General features: G+C 41.4%; 1 protein-coding gene across 1 annotated transcript; it reads right to left on the reverse strand.

Moving 5' to 3' along the window:
- Window positions 1-5,295: 5,295 nt before the first annotated feature.
- LOC117370228 (polyunsaturated fatty acid lipoxygenase ALOX15B-like) lies at window positions 5,296-11,333 on the reverse strand. Its single transcript, XM_055224659.1, has 14 exons — window positions 11,100-11,333; window positions 10,816-11,020; window positions 9,757-9,838; window positions 9,551-9,673; window positions 9,385-9,488; window positions 9,143-9,309; window positions 8,874-9,017; window positions 8,598-8,801; window positions 8,379-8,465; window positions 6,992-7,161; window positions 6,562-6,683; window positions 6,377-6,477; window positions 5,856-6,026; window positions 5,296-5,774 (listed from the first exon to the last, which is right to left on the reverse strand). Exons 1-14 carry the CDS (start codon window positions 11,241-11,243, stop codon window positions 5,595-5,597), a joined length of 2,004 nt encoding a protein of 667 aa, XP_055080634.1. The 5' UTR covers window positions 11,244-11,333; the 3' UTR covers window positions 5,296-5,594.
- Between the last annotated feature and the right edge of the window lie 1,539 nt (window positions 11,334-12,872).

A 12,872-nucleotide genomic window follows, 5' to 3' on the forward strand; every position in this document is an offset into this window, starting at 1 on the left:
GACAGCTTTTACAGGGTCCCCCAATATGTGTGTGTGTGTGGTATGTGTGTGTGTGTGTGTGTGGGGGGGGGGGGGTGTGTGTGTGTGTGGGTGTGAGGAGGGTCCTCTTTCTAATCCACACGGCCTTATCGTAAGATCCATGCTGGTCTGCAACATCTTCATGAGTTCCCGCACATTCTGTGCCCTCTGGTGGCACGTCATTTACCTTAACATTAGTAAATTAAGATACCAGTTTGATGTAGTGCTGCACTGCTAGAAAATGTCTTACAATAATAAGATGAAAAGAACTGTCACAGCCTAGAAGGTAAGCAGCGCCCTCTACTGGTATGAAAGCAGTTTACCCACAGCTTCCATGAACCTGGCCAAAATACCGAATTGTTAAACTACAATATCCTACTTAATGTACGACTAATAAGTGTTCTCTAGTTTATAGACTATGAATGTAAAAATTATATTGTTACCTCAGTCTCTGTTATTACATTTTAACAAGGTATATTTTGTTAAAGTTGTGAAGTAGCTACAATTAGGAAAAAAAATCGAACATTATATTTGTCTATTGATATTCCAAGGGAAAGATTAATTCTTTACTCCAATCTAAACAGAAATAAACAGCTGCAACGACAATTGACTCTTCTTCTATTAAATAATAAATAATTTAAAATATTGTGCGTAAGTGACGTAAGTGCAAAGACAGCAGTGGAAGTGTGGTCCGTGGTGTAGGCCTGTCCCATTTTGGCAAGATGGCGGCTACACTGAGGAGTACCCATTTCCGGCCAGGTACTTCGAACAGTCCTTCGAAGAGTACTTCGGCCTCACCAGTGCTCAGCCTTGCCTGCGTTCTCTAGACTTCTTGACAATTTGTATATCAATATGAGATGTAGGCACGGGTATTTATTGATATTACTACTCTTATCAATAATCATAAAAGTTAAAATAAATAATAATCACGATAAATATTTAACAGTCTTGCAGTTAGAGACTTGTGGACATCTGTGGTATTGCTGTATATGAACCTTCTTGCTGTGAGTGGGTCAGTTGATCAGAGGAGACTGTGTAGAACAGGGGTCTCAACCTCATTTCAAACACAGCAAAGAGGAAGTAATTCTATAATGCTACATGATGTTACACGGACACCTCCATAGTTGTGAAATGTTTCTCTGCTTGCATCAAGCCTGGCCACAGTATTAAGTAAATTTGTTCAGTTCCAGCTTACGCAAAAAAGGAACCTTCCACACATAACGCAAAGTGCTGTTCATGTAAAACTCATGGACAGCATTAACATTAAACTTTCTTATTGTCCTGCGGGTCACAAAATATCAACTTCTGGACCACAAGCTAGAGATCCCTGTTCTAAAATATCAATCTACACTAAGAGGTTGTTAGCTTCACACTGTGGATCAAGTTCTTGTTTAAATTCTATCCATTGTTGAATAGAGTTGTCAATATTTATTGACACTGCGCTGGTTCCAGGAGCATGTCTGTGGACACAGATGCTCTGATCCATGCTCTGTTCATTTACTGAGGGAAAAACACATGACCTGTTTTTGTGTGCTTAGACCAAAAGCATGCAGCAAATCCTATATAAACTTTGGTCACACTTCAGGGTTTTGGATGCAGTCTTATTGAATACAAGTTTCTCTTCTATTCCTAAATGATCTTTAGTAAATGTTTCAAAATTTGATTGTTCTGCTGGGGCCATTGTTTTATATAAATATACATTATGCATTGACATCATTTTATTCAAAAAATGCCCCTCAACATTCCCACTGAGTGGCAAAACTATGGGCAGCAAAACAGGCAAAATGTCCCTAAAAGAGATCTGGGTGGCATTTGAAGGTGGGGGCCTCAACGACCGGATCTTCTGACATGGAGACTAGCTCTGGGGACATGGAATGTCACCTTGCTGGGGGAGAAGGAGCCTGAGCTTGTGTGGGAGGTTGAGCGTTACCGCCTAGATATATTCGGCCTCATCTCCACGCAGAGCTTGGGCCATGGAACCCTACTCCTTGAGAGGGGCTGGAGTCTCCATTTCTCTGGCGTTGCCCGCGGGGAGCGGCGGCGAGTTGGTGTGGGCTTGCTCATTGCCCCACAGCTCAGCCGCCACGTGTTGGAGTTCACCCCGGTGAACGAGAGGGTCACGTCCCTGCGCCTTCGGGTCAGGGACAGGTCTCTCACTGTTGTGTCGGCCTACGGGCCAAACAGCAGTGCAGAGTACCCATTCTTCTTGGAGTCCCTGGGAGGGGCACTAGACAGTGCACTGAACGGGGACTCCGTTCTCCTGGGGGACTTCAATGCCCATGTGGGTAATGACAGTGACACTTGGAGAGGTGTGATTGGGAGGAATGGCTTTCCCAATCTGAACCCGAGCAGTGTTTTGTTATTGGACTTCTGTGCTGGTCACAGTTTGTCCATAACAAACACCATGTTCGAGTACAAGGGTGTCCATCAGTGCACGTGGCACCAGGACACCCGAGGTCGGAGGTCGATGATTGACTTTGTTGTCGTGTCATCTGACCTCCGGCCGCGTCTTGGACACTCGGGTGAAGAGAGGGGCTGAGCTGTCAACTGATCACCACCTGGTCGTGAGTTGGATCCGCTGGCGGAGAAGGAAGCCGGAGCCCTCTGTCAGGGGGGTCTTAAACTCACACCTCCGGGAGAGCTTCTGCCTGATCCCAGGCAAGGCTGGGGACATAGACTCCGAGTGGGCCATGTTCTCCACCTCTATTGTCGATGCGGTGGCTTGTAGCTGTGGTCGTAAGGTGTGTGGTGCTTGTCGCAGCAGCAATCCCCGAACCCGGTGGTGGACACCGGAAGTAAGGGATGGCGTCAGGCTGAAGACAGAGTTCTATCGAGCCTTGTTAGCTCGTGGGACTCCTGAGGCAGCTGATGATTACCAGCGGGCCAAGCGGGCCGCGGCTCATGCGGTCGCCGAGGCAAAAACTCAGGGTTGGGAGGAGTTCTGGGAGGCCATGGATGAGGACTATCGCACGGCCTCAAAGAGATTCTGGCAAACCATCTGACGCCTTAGAAGGGGGAAGCAGAGCTTCACGTACACTGTTTACAGTGCGGGTGGAGAGCTGCTGACCTTGACTGGGGATGTTGTCAGGCGGTGGAAGGAATACTTTGAGGATCTCCTCAATCTCACCGTCATGTCTTCCGAGGAAGAAGCAGAGACTGGGGACCCAGAGGCAGACTTGTCCATATTCCTGGCTGAAGTCACCGAGGTGGTTGGCAACCTCCTCGGTGGCAAGGCTCCAGAGGTGGACAAGATCCGTCCTGAGTACCTTAAGTCTCTGAATGTTGTGGGGCTGTCTTGGATGACACGTCTCTGCAACATCGCATGGGGGTTGGGGACAGTACCACTGGACTGGCAGACCGGGGTGATGGTCCCTCTGTATAAGAAGGTGGACTGGACGGTGTGTTCCAATTACAGAGGAATCAGACTCCTCAGCCTTCACGATAAGGTCTATTTCAGGGTACTGGAGAGGAGAATCCAACCAATACTCGAACCTCGGATTCAGGAGGAGTAGTGTGGTTTTTGTCCTAGTCGTGGAACACTGGACCAGCTCTATACTCTCCATCAGGTCCTCGAGGGTTCATGAGAGTTTGCCCAACCAGTCCACATGTGTTTTGTGGAGCTGGAGAAGGCATTCGACCATATCCCTCGTGGTGTACTTCGGGGGGTGCTCTGGGAGTATGGGGTCTGGGGCCCTTTGCTAAAGGCTGTCCGGTCCCTGTATGTCCGGAGCAGGAGCTGTGTTTGCATTGCCGGCAATAAGTCAGACCTGTTCCCGTTGCATGTTGTTGGGCTGCCCTTTGTCATTGGTTCTGTTCATTATAGTTATGGACAGAATTTATTGGTGCAGTCAGGGGCTGGAGGGGGTCCGGTTTGGGAAGCACATGATCTCATCTCTGCTGTTTGCAGATGATGTTGTTCTGATGGCTTTATCGGTCCACAAGTGAGGGAAGGATGGAGCATGAGACTGATATGTGGTAAGACAGCCGTTGAGGCCTGTGTGGCAGGTGCTCTTACCTGGTTGTCCGCAGTGCGTTCTGGTGGACTTCATAAGCACTCCTTTCTCATTGCTCCCCCTTTTGCCCACACACATTCCCGGGTGCCTGTGGAGGCAGCTCTGTCCTCCATGCCCAGTCGTAATCCGTTACTCTTTATTAATGAAAATATCCAAATTGCAAAATCACCATTTCTACTTTACTTTAGCAATACGCTGAACTTCGTAGCATGTTCTCGTGTGCCCTCGTCTTTGGTGACATTAATATCCACTACTCCTGTCCATTTATAAAACTGTCCAAGCTAAAGTCCATGTTTCATGTGACTTCTCTGCTTGGCCGTAACATTGCACCTTGAGCCAAGTGTGCGTTGCTGTGTGCTTTCATCTGCAGTGACAGGTAATGCCCCATGGGACCTCCTCATTCATAAAATTCCCAAATTCTTACGGATCTGTCCCGTTTAGTCCCGCTGCTCGGCTGTAATCGCTCTACTAGGTCCATTACGCACAGTGGTGCACTTTTATCATTAGAAAAAGGTAAATGCATCCCAAATGTAATTTCATGAGTCCTCTAGCGATTAGTTTGGTTGTGTAGTTGGCATTTTGCCAAGGATGAGTCATCTTACGTCTCATTTGAAACTGCTTAGACTGCTGCTCCCGCGACTCAACCCTGGATAAGCAGAAGAATATGGATAGATATTCCAGGTTTTAGCTGCATAAAACTGAAACGTGTTTAGTCCTGACTCTGGGCACCAGCAGGAGTCCTCAGAGTGTGAGATGGTTCATATGGCACTAACATATCGGAGATGTACTTTGGTGCTAGGAGGCACTTCTCGTTTCTGATGGTGCATTTTGTGGGAATTCCTCATTGTGCCTGCTCAGATCAGCCTCCTTTCTGTGACTGAAAGTATGACACAAGGCCTATAGTTTTTTTTCCAACATCCTACAGAAAAAAGAGCCTTAACCTAACTGTAGCTCTTGTATTTTTTCTACTTTTACCTAAGATGAGGTTACTAGTAAATGTTAATAATCCATGTTATTGACTACAGTGCACTGCACTATAATCATTCATCGACTCTATGCTAGGTAATGCAAGTTACATTTTTGTAGCTATCCTATAGTATCACAGAAGCAAGGCCAGTTATATACACTCTCCATTAGGTGCTTAAGGGGTCATGGTTGAAGTTTGAAGCAGTTCTATGTCATGTGCGGATCTGGAGAAGCAGATGCACAGCAATACTACATGATTAAAACATGTTTCAAGCATTTCAGATGAGACTGTTCTTATTTTACATTTTTAATAATCTACAGAAGTTCTGTTAAAAATCAATTCAAATTGGAAACATTACATATTTCTTTTATGTTTTGTATTATTAAAGAACAAATATTGATCAATCAATCTTTGGTAGTTACTTCATGGTCAATACAATATTTGATTAAATTTAATTAAGTGATACAATATTGATAATCGTTTAAATTGATTATATTTTATTCATGCATAATGGCATCATATCATGCCATAAAATGGTAAGATTTACTGAGACCGAAAAATCAGGAAAAATAGGTTCAATTTACCCTACAATAACTTTAAAGAGACACACTGTTTTCCACACTTTTGGGCTCCAAGTAAGTGTATGGTAATTTCAGACTTTTGTTTCTGCTGTCAATAGCTTCATCCAAGTCTTTCAGCTCATTTTCAAAATCTTTGGTCAGCTTGCAGAACACATCTTCAGTGAAAAGCTCTTGGGAATACTTGCCCAGAGCAACCTGAGAAAACAAAATGCACAGGTATTGAAACATTCTGCAACTGGCATACTTTAGTGCCATAAAGTGGTACAAAATACATACAAAATCGGTGGACTGTGTGCTGAGGAGCCACAGAGCTGCTATTCCATGCACAGTGGTGTTGACATCAGGGAGAGTCTGCAGCAGGGTGTGTTCATTTGCCCTGCCTTTGATGGTTGGTGGAGCTAGTTGTAAGGAGGGTGGAAAGTTGGGCATCCAAACACCGATGTCCAACTGCAATGTATCCATATGGCCCATTAAATAATTATTCATAATATAGTCTGGCATCTTTCTTTTTATAACAATTCAAACATAATTTTTGACAATTATAACACCAGGGGAATAAGTGAATTTAAAACATGCATTGACCTACAAATATGTCTTTTTTGCCCTGAATAAACCAAATTTCTCTAGAGTATCATATAGTCCAACTGTGCAAAATGTGCATGTTTCAATAATTATGTAAACTTGAGAGTACATTTATTGGGAACCATAATAATATCAGTAGTCCAGTTAGTAGTAGTATTTGTAGTAGTAACATATTTAGTGTGCAGCTAAAGTACAAACTAGTCTGTTGAACTCACCTGTCCAGTGTTGACAGCTGAGTGCTGGGCTGAGGAGGTGAAAATGACCACAGTGACAAACTTCACCACCTCATCCACAGTACTGAAGCTCTGTGGGATTCCTACAAAATAATTATCATTATGAAACAATGAATATCCTTCTTATGTAAATATTGTATGGTGTTAAGTGTGTTTTTCAAACTCACCTGTTTCTGTTTTAGACAGAAAGCCATGTTCAAATATGTCCTTGATATACTCCTGCAGTTCAGAATCGTCTTGGACCTCTTGGTCCGTCTTGTAGTAGTGATGAATCACTCCTTTCACAAACCTTTGACGACATGAAGACATCAAAGTAAGCTATAGACCTGTGCATTCTTAACTAATTGAAATGAACACTCTTTCCCACATATTGTAAACCAACTGTTTCAGCCATGTTCACAATACTTTCTAAAAACATTCCCATCACAACAGCAGAATCACCAGGGTCTTGGTCTTCTCCTTCATCACCAGTGTTCAGATTTACTAACTTCTATATCAACTGGAGTCTAAGTCACAATGTACTGCTCACACATTTCTTACAGTTTGAAGTCTCCTGGTACAAGTATTATAAAAATGATTATTCTTTGGAAACCATACCTGTGTATGATGTCCCAGAGCCTGAGCCCATCGTCCCTGTAGTAGTAGTTGGGAACAGACTCCACTCCTCTCTCTGTGATGTCCTCAGGTATACACAGGGAGCTGTAGGTCAGGGTGGACAGGCTCCTCTTCAGGATGGTCCTCATACCCTCTCCACCAGAGGCAGTATTCTGGAACAATAGAAATAATGTTCTAGTTAGGCCACAGCGGTACGAGCTGGTGAAAGGGAAATTTGCATCATACAGTGGTGGGAAGCATGGTGAGGGTCCCTGGGAGCTGATTGGACACAGATGGGAAGTGAAGTGCCCGAGACCCTCACCATGACTTACAAATGTATAATTTTTTATATTTTAAAAATGGGAACATTGTTTTCGCATTGGAATATTATTTAGTCCCTAGCACCAGAAGCTGGTGAAGGGCTTATTAGTATCGTAAGGCCATGGAAAGCGCATGTCCACAAAGTGCCCTTCAGTGACCAGGGACTGTCACCATGATGTAGAAATGTGGAAGCACTTTTCAAAAATGTATATATTTATTATTAAATAAAAAAAAGGGAACATTGTTCTCACATTGGAATGTTATTCATGGTGAAGGGCCTATTAGTACTGCAAATTAAAATTTAGGACTTTTACAATTTCCCATTTGTACATACGAACTGATTTCAGTAATTTTTATAATTTGTTAAACTCCCTGACCTAAAGCCAGTTAATAGCATCTCCTACACATTGAAATGAAACTGAATATGGGGAGGAAAATTCCATTTTGGCATCCTGATCAAAAAAGTCAGTAATGCAATACTTTTCATGGTGTAGCTGTTGCAATGACAAAATCATGTTATTTTAATGGTAAAATCATTGGTCGACACCCTGTCCCTGAAGAAACTGATAAGAAAATCTGACTTGACCACCCCCCCCCCCCCCCCCCCCCCCCCCCAGTTATTTGTATGGGACGATAAAATTTTACCTCATCCTAAACATACAAAATGTGGTACACAGATGCATCATGGCAATAGGAACAAAAACATATTGTGACCACCTCCATTACAATTCAAAAGTCTTCTATCTTAGATTAATCATGTGACATATTTCATAATGTAATCCTACAGAGACATCGAATTCTGCCACATTTTCAGATTTAGTAAACTTTTAAAAACAAGCACAACCTAAAATGTGACCACATTTTCACAAAGGCGTGTTAACTCCCCCAACTGAGTGAAAGACAAAAATGGACATAATAATGCAGCCCAAAAAATTAATAGATTTTGTGCAACAGGGCACTAAGGCATAAACTGTTTCCACTATATTACTAATCTAGCTGGCCTAGAAAAAAGGGACAAAATGGAGCGTGTTAGCAGTGTAATGTAAGGGAACATACTGTTAAAGCTTACAAGTGTGAATGTGCCATCTTTGGAGATAAGTCTCTGTCTGGCCAGCACATTGATTTGTAGAGTGAATCGAGTGTGAGGAACAAGAAGCTGTGATGAGAGAAAAAAAGAGACAAATAATTATCTCTTGTTAGATACTGCGTGCTACTTACCTTTAGTCATTTCAGTTAAAAGTAGGTGTACAACCTGCTGGGTTGTACAGAACATGCAGACATTGTTCACCTTGTACAGAGGGTGCACCTGGGGCACATTTCTCAGTAAAGCCACAGTGAAGACCTCAGCCAGCAGATGAGTACGCAGCAGATGGACATTCAGCTCATGGTAGTTAAACTCAGCACTTCTCACAAAGGTCTTGGCCAATAACCAGTCGTACTTTGGGTCAGCAGGGACAAAGATGGGGTTGTCTTCTGATCGGGTTTGTTTAAGCTGCAGGAACAAACGCATTAAATGTGACTTAATGCCCCTGTGTAATGTTCCAGGAGCACCTTGGTCTCTCACCTGAATGGCTACTGGCTTCAGCGAGTCATCAGGGGTTTTGTGCAGCAAAACAAGTGGAGCCGCCAGATACTGCACTTCTCCATTGATAACACTGGTCTTCACTCCATCCAAAATCTTGTAGTCACACAGGAAGATGTTGCCTTTCTAAAATATGGACCACCATACATACACTGAACTTTTTCTTGTGAAGTTAGATTAAACTGCATAGAAGAGGTTCAAGAATGTATTTGCATACATCTAGGAAAGAATGAATTACAATCAACAGTCACCTTCATCTCAACTGTCAAAGTGGCCCCGCCCTCCAGAGAGACCATGTCATCAGTGACAGGGAAGTTACTGGGCAGAGAGGTGCAACGCTGGATCAAAATGGGGTTGAGTCCATTCAGAAACTGGTAACCAAAGAAAGCATCATCTTTCCAGTTTTTCTGCACAAAGTCTGGAAAACAGTAACAATAGTAATTGTAATGGTATAATGGTATAACAATAATAGGAGGAGAGAGAAGAGGAATACCTGAAGCATCTGTTTTGTGGCAGCAAAACACTCGGTAAAGGGAATCAAAATCAGTCCAAGGCTCTTCACAATCATCCAAATGTGACAGTTTCAACTTCAGGAGCCTTGAAACAGATTACTTTTAATATTTTGCAAATGATGTGACACTGTTAAAATAATGCCTTACCCTTGTGCTGCAGTCCATTTGAATTCTATGTCCTTTGTGAAAGAGAATTGAACTTCAGGAGGCAGTGCACAAGCATCATCTGCTTTCATGCAGTGAGGCATGCCATCTGCATAAACCTCCCAACTGGAACACATGCACATGTGAAGTAGATACTGAATATTATGTTTATAAAAGTATAAGTCTACCAAAGTGATTCACATACTTACCAGTATTCCTCTTTCCTCTGCTGTAACTCCCTCTCCCTTGCGTATTTAGCAAGAGGATTATGCTCTTCAAGGACTTTCACAGCTGTTGCATTCAAAAACACTTGTATAAATGTTCTTGTTGCGTCACATTTTTAACACATTAAAGGTTCTGTACCTGATGTATTAGAGCAAAATTTGTCAAAATACTTCAGCTGCTTCATGTTATCGGCATCTAATTAGTTTGTATTTTATTGTATAGTAATCAGGACAACGTCAGCAAACTAGTGGTTACCTATATCAAGGCAAAAGTCTGCACCGGTCTGAGTTGTGAATAGCACTGAATAATTAGGAATTAGAATATAAAAGTGAGGAATAACTTTAAACCCGGAAAAAAAAAAAATTATATATATATATATATATATATATATATATATATATATATATATATATATATATATATATATATATATATATATATATATATATATATATATATATATATATATATACAGTTTTCTTTCATCCACTCCCTGATGAACGGGAACTTTGAAGTTTCTTGTGATGTGAACTCAATAAAAACTCAATAAAATTTTAAATAATAATAATAACTCAATAAAAATTTAAAAGGGCTTTAATAGATTTCCTTCTACTGGACGACGCCTCCAAAACCAGCTATATCTGTGCTTATATTTGCCAAAAATGATTTAAGCACTAGTGAAAATCTGTTTTGAAGAGCTTGTTCCCACTGGTAATGAGTAGATCAGACAGTGGAGGACAAAACTACAGTGTCTGAGTTTCACAAAGAGCCCAGCCATTTGTAGTCCAAAAGGTTCAGACACAGATTCAGTTTAAATTGAGGATCATTTTAGCTTTTGAGGCCTTTAAAGAAAAAAAGCCAGATTTGTAACCTACAACTATACTTTTTAACAATTACATTTCGAATCGTGGCATTTAACTCGTCTACATATAGGATAGGTTTAGTTGTTGATGTATAAACAGTGGACAAAGAATATTTTTTAGACATTTAAAATCTGAAAATGAGAAATGAGGAAAAATAGTCATAAGTATGATTCTACTGACCTGTTCCCTCCCTGAAATGGTAAACTTCACCATCGTTGATCCAGTGGTACATAGGGAACGTATAAACTTTTCCCTCTGGACATGTGACTTTCACTTTATCCACAAACCAGGCGTCCTGTGGAAACAGCGGCAGTGGCTGTTTGTTCACTTCCACCAAGATCAGATCCCCAAGAGATGCAGGACAGGTTATAGTAAAGGTAGACTTCTGAAATGGAGACACATTTGGTCTCTAAGTCTATGGAAACATACAATTCTGTTAATATAGCCAATAGTATTGTACTTACCAGTCCGACGAGAAACCATCCTGCCCCCGTAAGCCAAGTACGCTGACTTTCCCCATCTTTACCCACTAGTTTGATGTAAACATTGTTAAATGTATTTGCATACGCAACATTGCCAGTGAAAACTGAGACTTGGTATTCTGACATTTTCTTTTCTGCAACAATTAATCCCTGAAACACAGAACAAAAATAGTAAATCAACAAAAAGGAAATTGATCTGAAGGCTTTTTCCAGCTGCACACAGAATAATGCTCCCATGTCCTCCCTTATATAGGCCTACAGTGTTGGAATCGAAGGTCATAAAGGGTCATAAAACAGTTCTTTTGAAATAAATTGTGTGTTCGTTATGAGGCAATCAGCATGTGTAGAAGTTGACAAACATGTCACGCAATCTTTCTGACCCAACATTGAATAGCCTTGATTCATGTTGGGTGAAAGTGAAAATGCTCATTGTTTCTGGCTGTGATGAGCTGTTGATCAAATAGATGTTTTTTTTTTTTTTGTTTTTTTTAGAATTGAATCGTTCATGGCCTTTTTTTAATAAATGTGATCATCGCACACGATTATAATCGCCTTTAAGGCAGCAGACTGCCTCATGTCTCCGGTTTCAATACATTTAAATGTAGTTCTGGGGTTTGTCCACAAGAGGGGCTCTGTCATCGCAATGAAAATTGTTAGCTTCTGTACCTATTCTGAATTGGCCTCAGTGACCATCATGGCTAGTGGGCAGTGCATCTGGATCCCAGTGACGGCACACATTTATATCTTCCATTCAGGAAGGTGAAGTCCAGTGTGTGGCATTATTATGAATTTGAAAAACAAGATGACCCACCCATCTGCAGAGCCTGCCGAAAAAATGTTGCTGCTCCGAGGGCAAACACGTGCAAATTAATTACACATTTGTGAGACAACCATCCTGCATTGTTCGCCAAACTGGAGCTGTGACAAAGTGAGCCTATGTCCCTTTTTAATATTACCATAATTTTAGTTGTTCACACGTATGTTCATTTTCAATAATTTTCCAATATAAAACTAAATAGAACTATCCCAGGTTTGTTTTGTTTAGTTTTTCAGTTAGTTTAATCACCACACACACTTGTTAGTTTAAAAATATTTTATTTGGTTAAATGTAGTTAATTCAATTATTTTGTCAATTCAGTTCTATACCACAATCTACTTACTTATGTCGGCCATTTTTATAGGCTTGGGTGTGGTCATGGGCCAGACCATGTGGAGGGGAGAACTGGTTTAAGTTTATTTGTTTGTGTCATTGTCTTCTGTATTTTATTTCAATGTTTAAAGTGCTTATAGTTATTTTGTTAAACACTATTTAGTTAAGGGACTTGGGCCCTGAGACATGGTTTTAATATGAGATATAGCTAATGTTATACCCACAGCACCCATAGAGGATATGGTGTATACCATGGGGAGGTGCTTTCTGTACAGGAGGGTATTTAAGCAGGGCTAATTGGACATTCGAGACAGAGACATCAGTGTAGCCAGGGTACATGTGGATTTTCTCCTTAATTGTTTAAGTGCGGTTGCTTTGTTATGTTGAGCACAGTTAATTTTTTGTAAATATGCATTATTTTTTTTGTCCATGGTGTACCACAATGCCGAAAATAAATCTGGTAAAATCTGTCTCCTACTTTGACCACTTCGGGCCAGCTTCCCCACATGAGCCAAAAATATCCGTTGTAAGTAACATATCATGTAAAATAAACTACTGAATGTAGTTTGTGTTAGTTTGGATTTGTATGATTAATGGTGCATCTT

Source organism: Periophthalmus magnuspinnatus, chromosome 1 (assembly GCF_009829125.3).
Source record: "Periophthalmus magnuspinnatus isolate fPerMag1 chromosome 1, fPerMag1.2.pri, whole genome shotgun sequence".
In the NCBI taxonomy this organism is placed as follows: Eukaryota; Metazoa; Chordata; class Actinopteri; order Gobiiformes; family Gobiidae; genus Periophthalmus; species Periophthalmus magnuspinnatus.

Excerpts from the sequence above, each read along its gene's own strand:
- LOC117370228 (XM_055224659.1), bottom strand. The coding sequence starts at position 11,243 with ATGTCAGAATACCAAGTCTCAGTTTTCACTGGCAATGTTGCGTATGCA. Across the intron at positions 9,839-10,815 it reads CCATTTCAGGGAGGGAACAG|CTGTGAAAGTCCTTGAAGAG; the intron begins GTCAGTAGAATC and ends TGAATGCAACAG. Across the intron at positions 8,802-8,873 it reads TGAAGCCAGTAGCCATTCAG|CTTAAACAAACCCGATCAGA; the intron begins GTGAGAGACCAA and ends TTGTTCCTGCAG.